The 16,093-nt window shown below is 45.5% G+C and overlaps 1 protein-coding gene across 1 annotated transcript in view; it reads left to right on the forward strand.

Moving 5' to 3' along the window:
- The window catches only part of RASA3 (RAS p21 protein activator 3), a 114,302-nt gene that overhangs the window by 51,933 nt on the left and 46,276 nt on the right, over positions 1 to 16,093 (forward strand). The window contains exon 3 of the mRNA XM_036315882.1: positions 6,736 to 6,839. Within this exon, the coding sequence (XP_036171775.1) occupies positions 6,736 to 6,839 (104 nt within the window). The remainder of the gene's footprint in view (positions 1 to 6,735; positions 6,840 to 16,093) is intronic.

Genomic DNA, 16,093 nt, shown 5'->3' on the forward strand with positions numbered 1-16,093 from the left:
GGCAGGCAGGTGAGTGGTTAGGAGCCAGCAGTCCCGGATTGTGAGAGGGATGTCTGACTGCCGGTTTAGGTGGGATCGGGCCTAAACCAGCAGTCAGACATCCCCTGAAGGGTGCCAGATTGGAGAGGGTGCAGGCCGGGCTGAGGGACACCCTACCCATACACGAATTTCATGTACCAGGCCACTAGTATATAATATAATCCCACTTTTATTTTATTTTAATATATTTTTATTTATTTCAGAGAAAGGAAGGGAGAGGGAAACAGAGAAACACCAATGATGAGAATCATTGATCGGCTGTCTCCTGAACCACCCCCCCTGCCACACACACACATAAACTGGGGATCAAGCCAAAACCCAGGCATGTGCCTTGACCAGGAATTGAACTGTGACCTCCTGATTCTTGGACTGATGCTCAATCACTGAGCCACCAGCCAAGCAATCCCACTTTTATTTTAAAAATATGTGCCGCTGTCTACTTCTATTTCTATTCTATATCCATACATCTTTAGAGAAAAAACAACCCTAGGAGGATATTCCCTACAATGTTAATTCTGTTTTTTGCTTTGTGACATCTTTATGTATTTTTTAAATAGCTTTATTGAGATATAATTCACATACCATATAATTTACCCATTTAAAATGTACAGTTCTATGGTTTTCAGTATATTTAGAGTTGTGCAGCCATTACCACAATCAATTTTAGAACATTTTCATCTCTCTAAAAAGAAACCCATTCCCTTTAACTGTCTCCATTTCCTGCCAACACCCTGCTACCCAGCCCCTGGCAGCCACTACCACTTTCTGTCTACAGATTTGCCTATTCTGGGCATTTCATGTAAATGGAATCCTATACTATGTGGCCCTGATGACTTTTTCCAGGCTCATCCACTTTACAGCATGCATCAGGGCTTCATTTCTTTCTGTGGCTGATAATATCCAGTGTTTGGCTGGACCACATTTTGTTTATCCATTCATCTGTTGATGGACATTTGGGTTGTTTCCACTCTTGGCTGCCGTGAATTATGCTATTAACTTGCATGCATGAGTTTTTGTGTGGACATGTGGTTTCATTTCTCCGGGTATATACCCAGGAGTGTGGTTGTTGGGCCATGTGGTTACTCTAAATTTACCATTTTGAGGAATTGTCATTGTTTTCCAAAGTGGCCACACCACTTTACATTCCTCCAAGCAGCGAATGAGGGTTCGAATTTCTCCACATCCTCACCAACACTTGTTATTATGTCTTTTTTATTCTAGCCATTCAGGTGGGTCCAAAATCCTTGATAGAATGTCATTCTTAAAAAGAAAAAAATAATTTTTGGTTTTAGTTAAAATGAAAGGAAGTATTCTTTTGAAAGCAAATAAAATTCAGATCATAAAAGAGTAAAAAAAACCATGAAGAAATTCAAAAAATTTACACCTAAGTCTAATTATGAATCAACTTAATGTGAAAAATAATGTCTTCCTGGGATACATATTCCAAATGTGGGGGAAGGATTAGGCATAGCCTATAGGTGATGGTACCTGCAGACCAAGCCTCCACAATAAATGGCCACAAGACCTTCCAGGTCAGCGCCCATCCCCTATTTAAGTCACTGCCATATCCTTCATGTGTGTGACACACACACACACACACACACACACACACACACACACACACACTCAGACACACATATGTGTGTGCACATGCACCCCCACACATACCTCCATGTGCACAGGCACACCCACACACACCTGCACACTTGCACACACCCATACACACACACAATTTATGTGTACATGCGCACACATGCGCGTGCACACACACACACACACACACACACACACTGACCTACTTATTTTCTGGAGTGACTGTACTCCTGAGTGTTAGAGGGTTTCCTGTAGACTGTGTCATTAATCTTCATGATGTTTTAGGCTCTTAGTCACAGGTTGAATAAGTGGGAACTAAGAGAGCTGGCACTAACAGGAGGAGTGGGTTGTGGAACTGGAAGTTAACCCAGTTCATCACACTCCTGTGGAGTCTGTTGACAGCAGACCGAGACTCACAAATGCAGACAACGAGTCACAGGAAGGCTCATCGAGGCAAAAAGTCCACTGAGGAGAATATGCTTATGTGGGGTTTTTGAAAGAGCATTTGTTAAACTATGGACCTTCACTTGATGGAAGTCTTAGGCATCTGCTTTCATTGAAAGATGGAAGGATAGTTCTTGTGTTTAGACGGCTACTTCTCTGAAATACTCAGAACAATTTAAGCACTTGAAATCTCCCTCTGAAGATTTTGTTTTCATTATGAAGACATGGTTTCTAAGTTAACCACCTAGTCTCTGGACAAAGTTTAAAAAATGATGAAATCAGTTAAATACAAATGAAAGTTGTATTGTCATGAAGGTATGGGTCTGAGTGAGAAGAGGTGGGTGTTGCCTGGTCTGCCCGCCTTGGTCCCACAGCTCCCTCCTGGGGGTGGGGGGTGGCAGGGATGGGCATGGCTGTCACCTTTCTCCCTTCTCTCCCTTCTAGTGCCCTTGGCGTAGCAGCAGTCAATCCGTGTGTCAGCCTAGGTCTGAAGGTCCGCGCAGAGCATTGTCCACGCTCCACTTTGTCGGGAGAGCATCTGTCTGCCAGATGCCCCCGATCCTCATCCCTAGCGAGCTGCTGTGTGATGCCCCAGGAGAATAAAACACCAAAATCACTACGATCAGTGTCGGCTGGGCAGGTGCCTTCTGAAGGCCCAGGGCAGAATATATCTTCTGGCTTATCCAGCCCTGTCTCGAGGCCCTGCTTCAACACAGCCTCTGCTTCCATCATCGTGTGTCCTTCTCTGGCTCTGACCCCTCTTCTGCCCTCTTCTGAGGATCCTGAGATCCACTGGGCCCACCTGGATAATCCAGGATGACTTCCAAACTTAAGATCCTTAACTAAATCCCATCTACAAAGTCCCATTTGCCATGTGAGGTAACATATTCACAGGCCCTGGGGATTAGGACCTGGACACAGTGGGATTCAGAGCCGCACACTATTTCTTTGCTTGTAAACATACACTAGCTAACCTGCCCGGTGCCTCAGTTTCCCCACCTTGTGAGGGCTAAATACAGTTGACCCTTGAACAACGAACTCTCGAGCTCCACTTGTCCATGAATTTTAAAACCCGTGTTCTTCAAGGGTCAACTCTGTTTGCTACCTGTTGGGGTTCAGAACAGGACCTGGGATGTCATGGGTGCCCAGGTGAAGCTGGCCAACCCACTGGGCACAGGCTCCCAGGAGGCAGGCCCAGTGCCCAGAATGCAGGAATTATTTTGGCTTCCCTTCTGAGGGTGAGCTGTAAGGGGGAAAGGCACTGGGAAAAGGGCTATAAAGAGTCCTCTTCATGCTATAGGAATTAAAAAAAATTTTTTTTAATCCTTACCTGAGGATATTGATTTGAGAGAGAGGTGGCTGGGGAGAGAGAGAGAGAGAGAGAGAGAGAGAGAGAGAGAGAGATCAATTGGTACCCCCCCCCCCCCCCAACACCCACACACATGCCCTGACTGAATCAAACCCACAACCCTCTGGTACACTGGATAGTGCTCCAATCGAGTGAACCACTTGGCCAGGGCTGTAGAGAATTTTAAAGTGTAAAATTGAGCAATTTTCAGTAAATTTACAGAGTGTGTTTTCATCACTATATCCATTTTAGAACACTCAAGAAGAGCCCATTGCAGTTACCTCCCTCCCACCTCCAGCCTCCCGCATTCACTGACCTACTTTGTACACATCTGCTTTTTCTGGACATTTCTTATAAATGGAATATTAAAAAGGGGGGTTGGATTTTTTTTTATTAGCATCTGTATTCTTTCACTTAGCATGCTTCTGAGATTTATTGTGGTAGCATTTATCAGCACTTTGTTCCTTTTTTATCACCAAACAAGAATCTATTGTATGGATTTACCAGATTTTGTTTTTCCATTTGTCACTTGTTGACATTTGGGTTGTTTCCACCTTTTGGCTGTTGTGAATAATGCTGCTGTGAACATTCATGTATAAGTTTTTGTATAGACACATTTGCATTTCTCTTGGGTATTGCTAGGAGAGGAATTGCCGGGCCCTGTCATCACTCTGTGTTTAACTTTTTAATACCCTGCCAAACTGTTTCTCGAAGTGGCTGCGCTAGTTTGCATTTCCACCGGCAATGTAAGAGGGTTCCAATTTCTCCACATCCTTCCTAATACTTGTTGCCATCTTTTTTATTATCGCCATCCTAGTGGGTGGGAAGTGGTATTTTGTCAATTAATTTGCATTTCCCTGATGGCTAATGATGTTAAACTTTTTTTATATGCTTGTGGATCATTTGTCTTCTTTGGTGATATATCTGTTCAAATCTTTTGCCCGTTTTGCAATTGAACTACTTACCTGCTTCTTATTGTGCTGTAAAAGTTTTTTTTTTAATGTATTCTGGATACAAGTTTTATATCAAATACATGATTTGCAAAGATTTTCTCCTAATCTTTCTTTGAAGTTTCATAGTAGTGTATTTTAAAGCACAATATTTTTAATTTTGATGAAGTTTGGCTTACTTATATTTTTTCTCTTAGAAATTGTTTTGATGTCATATCTAAAAATGTTATACCTTCCTCTAGGTTACAAAGATTTATTTCTGTATAGTTATAGTTGTTACTGTTTTAGCCCTTTGTGATTACTTTGAGTTAATTTTTTTTGTATGGTGTGAGGTAGGGATCTGTCTGTCCCTGGGCCAGGACCACACTGTTTCGATTACTGTCACTTTGCAGTAAATTTTGAAACCTGGAACTGTGAGTCCTCCACCTTTGCTCTTCTTTCTCAAGCATGTGCTGGACGACGTGGGTCCTTTGTCTTTCTAGCCGGAAGGATTGGCACACTGGTTGGTTTCTGGGTTTCTGGCAAGGGCTGTCAGACCTGCTGGTTTCCTTGCCTCTCTCAGCCTTTCCTCCTCACTGACTCTTTTGCCCTGGCTTAATGTGTTTGGGTCCAGGCATGGGCAGTGCCTGCTGTGGGCCCATTAAGGATCCCAGACTTGTCCTTCTCCCTCCTTGCCTACTGCTTTCCTCTCCTGCACTCTGCGCCCCATCCCTTCTGAACCAGGTTTCACTTTCCCATCATGCCTTACTTCTGTGGTGGCTTATTTGTTTCTCCCCCTTCTCCCTGAAATGACCCTGGAGCTCCTCAAGGCTCCAGCTCTTTGTGCTCGTGACCTTCAAACAATGACGTGTCATGCTGTCAAAAATTCTGTATTTTATGGAATCTGTGACATTTGTCAGTTATGGGATGTACCATCATTTTATGTACACTAACAAAAACAATGCTAATTAATCTATGAAACAGTTTTTTCTGACATTGATTGTAGGATACATTCTGATTTCAGAGGTGCTGAACTTGAGAAAATATAGCCCTGGAGCTCTCTTAGTTGGGAACTGATTCCCCACTCCCTCCCTTTCTTTCCTATTGTCATGTCTGTGTCACTCACAGTAAACTTTCACTAGGAGACACTCATGGTATGAAGTCTTTCCATCTCTCTTTTCATACGTGGTCAGCAGCCTACATCCCTCTTTCTCCTAACAAAGTGAAGCACACTGTTTTAGTTTGTACTTGACCTAATCTGTTTCCTATGCTGGACCTTAGCCATGAGCGTGCATGAAAGTGGAATCATGCCAGATTCCAAGGTAGTTGTAGGGGTGTGTGCTGAAGTAACTGTTCCATTTCCTATCCTGTGGATGCAGGTATGGCGGGGGCCGTGTTTTGTGCACATTCACCGTGACTTCCATGAACCAGTGTCTGCTAACCTCTGCCCGCGCCTGGCTAGGACAGCCCAGGGGTTCCGGCCCTTCAGTTAGAATTTCTAGTTTATTTTGAGTCTCCACCTGTGGGTGAATGAGCCTCAGGTTCTATGTGGACAGTTGGCTGTGGTGGGTAAGGCTCCCCTCCCCGGTGAGAGGTGTGGATGGTGGCCTGGTCGGAATTTAACCGTGACTCCTGGAGAAAGGGGAGCACTCTGCACCATCTGAATGCTGGGTGAGGCCTGCCACCTGCCACCCCATACCCTCAAGATGCAGCCCAGGAGCATTTGTGCGAAAGCTGGACACACACAATAGACAGAGTTTTGTTAATGCCACGATCTGTGTCGAGCTCTCTGGTTTCCCTGAGCTGTCGCCAAACCAGCACAGCTATTCATTCATTTGACGCAGCGATTTTCAACCAGGGTGCCACAGGAATTTTTAAAACATGCAATACCTGACTGTTAGTCAGGGCACTGACTTCTTTTTCCTTATGTTGTCAAATTAAAAAGTGGTAACAGTCAACACAACAATAGCTGTCTGGTATGAATGAATCAAAATTATACCTATTTTTTTTGTCAAATCAGCAAAAACTATATATTTCGGTGTTCCGTAGAATTTTAGTAATTAGTTTACTCGGGCCACAAGAGGAAAAAGGTTGAAAAACGCCGATTTAACTTGACATGCCTTCAGTGCTGGGGCCACATCTTTGAAGATTTTTACAGCCTGTTCACTCTTAAGTTCATTTATATCCCAGTTAAGAAATTGCAGTTTCATGTCTTACAAGCAAAACGCGGAATGGCGTGTTCGTGGTGCTTAAAAATGAGTGCACGTGTGTGCCCCGGGTCGGTGCTTGGTCTGCGCCCCCACCACGACGCCCACGCCACGACTGAGGACGAGGCCATCACCTCACAGAATCTAACGGTGCTCGTTCTGTTTCTTTGTCCAGCCCCTTCTATGGAGAAGACTTCTACTGTGAAATCCCTCGGAGTTTTCGTCACCTGTCATTTTACATCTTCGATAGAGACGTTTTCCGGAGGGACTCCATCATAGGTAGGTACTTCAGTGGGTGTCGCATTCTGGTGTAAGTGGATGTCTCTTCCAGGCATCCTGTCTGAGACAGCAGAGGCGAGTGGCGTTTTCAGCCTGGCCTTCCTGGTTGTGTTCACAGTGGCAGGAAGCGGCCTGGGCAGCCTCCTAGCCTGGCTGTGGCATCCCCCAGGGCTGGGACAGGTCGCTGAGTCCCAGCCTGGCAGCCTGTGGAGGGATTTCACAGCATAAGATCGCATGGGAGAGACCAGCACACACCAGCAAAGCCTTGGGAGCTGTCCTTTAAGATGAGGATACAGCAACCTCCAACCTTCTTCAAATGACTCCCAAGGGCTCCTCCAGGGGGCTGTGAGCAGAGGAGAACCCCTCCCCCCATCCCCAGGCCACCTCTGTTCCTGACTCTAATACCCTCCATAGGCCGTCAGATGGTATTGGGTGCTCTCAGAAGCACTGGGGTGCTCTTAGAGCTATTGGGGTATTCTCAGACATATTGGGGCTCTCTCAGGTATTGGATGCTCTCAGATGCATTAGGGTGATCTTACAGGTATTGGGGACCTTCACAGAGACATTGGGGCTTTCAGAGGTATTGGGGTATTTTCAGAAGTATTGTGGTGTCCTTAGACATATTGGGGCTCGCAGAGGTATTGAGTTCCTCTCAGAGGTACTGGAATGTTTTCAGAGATATTAGGGTGCTCTCAGTATTGGGGGATGTCCTGAGAGATATTGGGGTATGCTCAGAACCATTGGGGAGATCTCAGGAATATGGGTTATTAGTGGCATTAGGGTGTTCTCGGAGGTATTAGGGTGTGCTCAGAGGCACTAACATTTCAGTGGGGGACTCCTAGGGAGAGTGAGGCCCAACCTGAATGTAGAGGACAGGTGTGGAATAGCATAGAAGCTTCCCGAGTTCAGTAGTGCACCTGTGTTCCTATTCATGTTTACTGTGGCCCCAAAAATAGAATCGAGAAGCCAAACATGAGCACGACTGTAGTTGCTGGAATCCAAGCACCATGTAACGTCCATGTGGTGGCCTTGGCCTTTCTTGGAAGAGAGGCTCTTGGGTAGAGCACTTGGCATTTGAAATGCACTTGAGTCACGCAGACAGTTGATCACCTTTCCTCTGGATCAAGCTTGGGGTTCCAAATGGTTCCTACTCACTGCCCAGACCTCTTGCGCAGGTCACCCACATAGCCAGTAGGGATGTTTCATCCAGGCCGCAGCAGCCTCCCAGCAGCACGCAGGACAGTTGGCCGCCTTCCACGCAGCTCTTGCTCAGCCTCTGGCCTCACCCCCTCTGGCTTTTACTCCCAGCCTGCTGCTGCCTCCTTAGTTCTCAGCCTGTGGGTCCAGCTGCCCTGCAGGATCCCTGTGGTGTCTCCAGGCATCTCGGATGGATCATGCTGAACTCAAAGGTTCCTCATTGCTGAGTAAACCCTGTATCTGCTGCTTCCTTACCCTCCTAGCTGCCCTGCCAAGACTTGGAGCTCAGTTCCTGCAGGTGCCACCACATCATGCTACCAAGCATGTCAAACTCAAAGGCTAACACGGTCCAAATAAACGAGGTATGCAGCTCGCGGGCCGCGAGTTCGACATGCTTGCCCTGCACCGACCTTTCGCCTGCTTGAACTGTAGCCTGCATGGCCTCAGAGTTTGCCCCACGAGAAGATAAGACGCTCCTCCCTTCACTCCACGGCCTTTTCTTCGGATGGACCGTGAGCATCTCCTCCCAGTTAGAGCTGACCACTGATATCCCACCGTACTTACGAAAAAGCTCAAAACATGGCCAGGGCCCAGAAGTGACTCCATCGTGTCTGTCCCCAGCATCTGGCTTCGGCTTAGGAGGCAGTCACTAAACATTTGTGAAAAGAATGGACAACTTTTGAAAATACCTCAACGCATTCCATTTATTCCATTTTAGAAATTCAGTGTTTTATAGATAGTTTCCCATCTGAAGAAACCCTTTTCTGGAGGTTCATGCTTCCATTTTAGAGCCTGATTTATTTTTTAAAATATTGCCAGGTTTGAGGCCACACTGCCTGTTTTGGCCTGGAGAAGGAAGTCCACACTCCCCAGCATGCAGTCAAGGCCTTTCATAATCTAACCAAATTGTGCTCTGGGCTTAGCTTCTCCATGGCCTTCCTAGCCATCTCAACATAAACACACGTGTGCATTCACCCCACTTGTGCCCCTGTGCAGGCCTCTACCCTCTCAACACTAGAAACTTTTAAAATATAGCTCAGTTTTCTGAAATCTGACTAGTCCCACAAGCAGCATGCTCCTCCTTTGCTACTGGGGAGTATGTTAAAATCCAGGTACCCAGGCTCCCACTCATGCTGGTGAACCCAGATGGGCTGAACCTAGAATTCCACGGTTTTATTGAGTTCCTCAGGGTGACATTTACAGTTAGAAGGAAGCTAACATGTGCTGAATGCTTATATATGCCAGGTATAAAAGCATGCCATTTATCCCTTGTATTAACCCCAGGAAGTAGCTATCCCCTCTGTTTGCTCTATCAAGAAGAAACTGAGGCTCAGAGGAGATAAGACCCTTCCTTGTCTGAAGATGCACAGCTAACGGGTGGTGAGCCAACAAGTCAGATATTTCCTGTCATATTGTGGAGAAGTGAGTGCCAGTGTTGGCAGAGACTGGGGAGGAGATAGGTGTCTACACCTGCTTAGTCATCCCACGAAGTCATCTCCCTCCCTAAAGACTCGTCAGTGGGTGCTGCCATCCCCAGAACTTGCTCTCACTCTGAATGTAATTCATCCTGCCTGATGTGAGAGAGGTGGCTTCCCAGAATTCAATCTGAACCTTTTATATTTTAATCAAGCATTTGGATAGCATTTAGATGTATGCTTTCTCTGGGACTCTGACGATGCGCAAGTGTGAGAGTGTTTCTAAACCTAAGTGATCTGGACTGACTAGAGCAGTGGTTCTCAACCTTCCTACCGCCACGACCCTTTAATACAGTTCCTCATGTTGTGGTGACCCCCAACCATAAAATTATTTTCGTTGCTACTTCATAACTGTAATTTTGCTACTGTTATGAATCGTCATGTAAATATCTGATATGCAGGATGTATTTAGGTGACCCCTGTGAAAGGGTCGTTCGACTGCCAAAGGGGTCGCGACGCACAGGTTGAGAACCGCTGGACTAGAGGAAGGGAAAGCAGTAGTCACCTTCTCTGCCAGAATCGCCAGATCTGCGGGGTCTACAGCAGATGCGGGGCTGGAGAAAGTGGTGCACATCCTGCTGCTCTGCTCTCCAGTCGTTCCATGACCGGCAGAGAGGGGATGTGCCTTAGTACCTCCTCCTCTCCCTCCCCTCCCCCACACCCACCCACATTCCCTCCCTCTCCTCCCTTTCCAATCTCATGCCCCATCATTTCCTTCTCTTCTTCACCCTGTTTTCCTTTTTAGGATCTTGGTCCACATGTGAATTTCTCCTTTAGTCCATGCGCGTGGCTTATTTCCCACCCTGAGTCATTTCCATGAGCCTTCACAACGCCTCTTACTTGGTCTATTAAAGTTGGGCAAATAAGGCTTCCAAGGCAGTACAGACTTAGGGCTTAGCAAAGAAACAGGTGGGGCAGTGGGGAGCCTTTACACAGAAGCAGGACGTGTTGATGCTTGCTTTATTTAGGCTAGGGTGGCTTAGTTGAATAATAAAACTTTATGAAAGCTTTATCAAGCATTCATGTGTTGAGACTTAAGTGAACTCTTGCTTATACTAAAAATGTGTTGCATACATGTAGATAGAGAAGAGTGTCTGACCCTAGGAAGTTAAACCCAACTATCCAACATTAATGAGCCATCTGGTGTGTCAGTGAGCTGCACTTTTGTTGTCATTTCTTCCACCTTTCATTCTCACTCTGGAAGAATGGTAAGTGCTGCCTGTTTATTCTGGAACTGTCTGGCAGGAATTCATATTGTAGGAAAGGAGGAGAGATGTAAAGTGAAGTATCTGGTGCATATCTGTTCTAATCATGTATATAAAAAATACTTAGCACTTACTATGTGCAGGTATTGTTCTAGGTGCTTTACAAATATTGACTCATTTAATATTCATAACTCTGTGAAGTAGGTGCATTTTCAGATGAGGAAACTGGTACAGACAAGTCACACGGCTTTTGGGTGGTGTTCAGACCTTGGCAGCCAGGTTCCCAAGTCTGTGCTACTGAGCTCTTGACCTTATTTCAGATTATGCTTCATTGCCTGTACTTAGAGGCAATAGTTGATTGAATGTGAAGCTTGATGCAGGGCGGGTAGGTTATGGGTTTACAACACCAGGTGGATGGTGGATGGTGGGACATAGATGGGGCTGGAAAATGGTAGATGGTGGTCATGGGGGTGGTGGTGGTGGAAGGTGGGTGGGAAAAGGGGGTGGTGATGGCAGAAGGATGAGTTATTCATATCAGAACAAAACATAATCTTCCATGACCCACTACTACCATCCCCTCCAGTGAGCTGCAGTTTGCTATCACCATCCTCCATCCTCCTCTCATATGTACCAACTATCCAACATTCATCATTCATCCTCTGTCCTGTACGACTCTCCACTCACCACCTACCATTTGCCATCCACCATCACCATTCCACCACCTTTCACTCATCACCTACCATGTACAATCTACTACCACCCATCATCCACCGTCACCATTCATCCATCATGTACTATCTTCCACCATCACCATCCACCACTCTTTACCCATCATGTATTATCCACCACCTGCCATCGATCATTTGTCTATCTTCTATCACTCTCCATCCGTGACTTATTAGCTACCAAATATAACAGGGGTGGGCAAACTTTTTGACTCGAGGGCCACAATGGGTTCTTAAACTGGACCGGAGGGTCGGAACAAAAGCATGGATGGAGTGTTTGTGTGAACTAATATAAATTCAAAGTAAACATCATTACATAAAAGGGTACAGTCTTTTTTTTTTTTTTAGTTTTATTCATTTCAAACAGGCCGGATTCAGCCTGCGGGCCGTAGTTTGCCCATGGCTGATCTATAACCATCCATTATCTACCATTTATCATCACCACCACCACTCCCCCCATCACCATCCACCATCCACCATCACTATTCACCCTCTTCCATCATCCACCATTACTGTCTATCACTCTCTACTCATCTATACTGGCTACCTTCTACCACCACCCACCATCCACTACCCACCATCACTATCCACCACCTTCTACCCATCACCTACAATCCACCAATCATCTTCTCTCCTCCATTATCACTTGCCATCCATCATCCTCAAGCCCTCCTCCTGTCCCTTGACCCACCATTCCTTTCCCACTACCACTGTCCACAATTTTTCAACTCCATCTATATCCTGCTACCAAAAATTCACTTGGTGAAAACCCATAACCCAGGAGTCATCCTGGATTTCCCATCCCCATTTATATCTGTCTTAGCCCCTGACATACATCTCCTCTTTATTGGAATGGGGCCATGTGATTATGGAACACTTCCTTTTTAGGTGTCTACGTATAAACATCAGGGCCTCGCAGTAGATTTACTTTCCCCTGAAGAGGGTAGCTCTCTGCAGGCAAGGATGATGTGGGCCTAAGGCCAGGGAGGCCTCCTGCTGCAAACCCTGTTGGTGGAAAGCGGATACTCATCCTCTTCCACCAAAGCTCCTTTCTGCTTGTGCCTTCTCTGGTGTGAACCGCCTTGAGTGCCCCTACCCTCCTGCTTTCCCAGTCCAGGGAAGACACCTCCCTTGGTGGTGAGCTTCCACTTGACACATAACAAGAAATTCAAATTCAAAAACTCTAAAGGCAGCTTTGGTGCCGTGGTAGCATAAAGCGGTGCTTATGGCGGAATGATCCAGGTCTCTGGTGTTGTTTCTGGCAGTATAGCCCAGAGCTTCACACACTTGTTAAAATGCAGGTGCTGATGCATGAGTCTGGGGAGGGCCTGAGAGCCTGCATTTCCAACGGATAACATTCTTGGAAACGGCTGTGATTTAAGTGGAAACACCTGGAGTTCGTTCAGGAAATACTTGGCATGGATCGCATAGGAACTCAGATAATTCACATCTGACTTCATTTTAATATGGAACTGTGATAGGAGCTTCCCAACGGAATCCTTAACGCTGAAGGAACTGATGAAGAAGGGTTTGCAAGCAGACAGCGCACACTTTCCAGGTCTTGAGGGATCTCTGTTGGTGTGATGGGTCTGGAATTCAGATGTGACCATAGGACTCCACTGCTCAGGTCCTGCAGGGCTCCCTTTGCCTCAAGATGACTCCCAAACCCTTAGCCAGATGTTCAAGCCCTTTGTGGTTGCCCTGCCGAAGGCTTCCTCCTTCCTGTCCTCCTCGATCCCAGATGTGGGCCCAGGTCCTCCCGATTCCTTCCAGTCTCTCTCCTGGTGCCCCCTGCCTCCTGGCCTTGGCTCACACCGTTCCCTCTGCATGGCGCCCACATCTGGCCCTTCTCCCCACCCGGCTACTGCTGCCCATCTGAGACCCTGGTTGGCCAGAGATGACACCTGAGCGAGCTGCCCTTCCATGTGTGTGTTCTCCGTGGCTTCACCTCCTGGAGCATTTCTTTTGCTTTTTGTCACGTGTTCACTGGACTATACTTCCTATGGCCTGGAGCTCCTTGAGGGTTTGTCTCTATCCACCACCTACTGGGTGCGCCAAGGTTTGTTCAAGGAGGGATGGAAAAAAGCAGGAGAGGGAAGAGCAAAGTGTAGAATCTTAAGCTGCCCGGTTAGAAGTTGACATTTTACCCAGTGACCCTGTGGCTGCATTGGTTACACCAGTATGATAGGTGGAAGTGAGTATGAAGATAGAGAATTGACCTTAGTAATGGGCTCAGATTATACTAGAATGAGGAGGATATCCATTAATCCTTGGAGGCATATGAAAACTTTTTTGAGTGGTAATCCTAAGGAAAAAAACATTTTTTAATATTTTTGTACATTTTAATCAGAGAACCTGGTCACATTGGTTCTGGGGTTATTTCCCTTTAAAATAATCAAAATAAGATCTTTATTAATCATTCTGCTTCAGGTACCTGCTAATTTTGAAGATAACCAGCAAAATCATGGTTTAGCCATGCGTGGTGGCTTTAAAATTATGGTGTGTCAGTTGCAATTGGGCTTAGATGTTTTCACTGTCGTTTTTACAGCTGTAAAAATAAGCGGCTGTCTGAATCTCCAGGAATAATTTAAAGTTATGACTAGTAATTATGTTGTTACAGTATGAGAAGCCAAGTTCTAGGGTATAAATTTGTATCACGGAAATGAGCACAGTGTCACCGCTTCTCACGGTCTCCTGTGTCTGATCGGCTGGCCTCGCACCAGCAGGAGCCCGCACTCACCTTTAGGCTTTCCTGGTGCAGTTGCACGTGTGCCCCTCTGAGGGTCGAGTCCAGGAGGGAGGGGTGTATCCAATGAGGGTGCCACCAACTTTGTTCTTTTCCAAACTCTTTTTGCTATTCTAGGCCTTTGAATTGACATTTACATATTTTAATCGGCTTATTTAAAAAAATTTTTTTTTCAACCACAGTTTATAGTCATACCATTCTGCACCAGTTTCAGATGTACAGCAAAGTGGCTGAAAAACCATGCACTCTACAGAGTGGTCCCCCCACTGCTCAAGTACCCTCCTGGCCCCATACCCAGTTATCTCAATATTATTAACTCTATTCTCCATGCCGCAATCCGTATCCCTGTGACTATTCTGCAACTACCAATTTGTACTGCTTTTTACCCAGCCCTCACTGCCCCCTTCTGACAGCTGGCAGTCTGTTCTTTATGAGTCTGTTTCTATCTTGTTTCTTTGTTTATTTTGTTCATTAGATTCCCCATATGAGTGAAATCATATGGTTTTTGTTTTTCTCTGAGTGGCTTATTTCACTTGGCATAATACTCTCTAGGCCCATACATGCTGTATCAAAAGGTAAGATTTCCTTCTCTTTTACATTGTGTAAATGTACCACAGCTTTTTTATCCCCTCGTCTACTGATGGACACTTGGATGGCTCCCATATCTTGACTATTGTAAATAATGCTGCATTGAACATAGGGGTGCATTTATTCTTTCAAATTAGTGGTTCAGGTTTCTTCGGATATAGTCCCAGACGTGAAATCACTTGGCATTAAGGCAGTTCCATTTTTAATTTTTTGAGGAACCTCCACATTGTTTTCCATAGTGGTTGCACCAATCTGCATTCCCACCAACAGTGCGCGAGGGTTCCTTTCCTCAATGTCTCTGCCAACACTTGTTGTTTGTTGATTTATTGATGATAGCCATTCTGACAGGTGAGAGGTGATATCTCATTTTGGTTTTGATTTCTTTGGTGTTTTATTAACTTAATTTCCTAAATGACTGAGATTGCTTTGATCTATGGGTTAATTTGCAGAGAATTAACATCTTAACAAAATTTTAGTCTTCAGGTGCTCCAACATGGCATATCTTTCTATATACTTGGGCCTTCTTTAATTTCTTTCATCAGTGTTTGCAATGTGTTTTCAGCATACACATCTTGCAGACATTGCATGCGCACGCGCGCGCGCGCACACACACACACATTTATTTATTTATCCTTATATATTTTGTTTTTGATGGAGTACACAAAGATTTTTTTCAGGTAGTATACTAAAATCACAAGCCATAAAAAGATCATTTTGTGAAAGATACTGTTGTTGTTTTTAAATTTTCAGTTTTTATTGTCATTGCTTCCATGCATAAACACAATTGCTTTTTATGCATTGACTTTGTATTCTGCGGTCTTACTAAACACAGCTATTCTACTAGCTTGTCTTGTAGATTTTCCTATAGAGTCTGTGAATAAAGACTTTCATTTCTTCCTTTCTAGTCTACATGCCCTTGTTTCTTTCTCTTGCTTTTATGCACTAGCTAGGATACCAGGTTGACCAGGAGAGATGAGAACAAACTTCTCTTCTGCTGGCTCCATCTCGGGGAATGTTGGGCTGTGCCTCACTGAGTCTGCTCTTAGTCGGCCTTCCTGCAGGTTTCACCCCGTGATTCGCCTCCCCCCAGGTGCTCTGCCGCCTCTGTACCTGGTTTCCCACATCACTTGCCCTCTGATGAACTACCTGGTGTGCTCTGCCTTCAGGTACAGCACCCACAGAGGAAATCATACACGGGAATTTAGAGGTGAAGGGCAGGTAGCACCACTCTGTCTAAATGAGAAAGTGAGGCCCAGAGTGGCTTAGCGAACTGTTACTGTCACTCTGATAGGTTGGGACAGGTCTGCGGATTAAGGCA

This window comes from Myotis myotis, unplaced genomic scaffold (genome assembly GCF_014108235.1).
Source record: "Myotis myotis isolate mMyoMyo1 unplaced genomic scaffold, mMyoMyo1.p scaffold_m19_p_63, whole genome shotgun sequence".
In the NCBI taxonomy this organism is placed as follows: Eukaryota; Metazoa; Chordata; class Mammalia; order Chiroptera; family Vespertilionidae; genus Myotis; species Myotis myotis.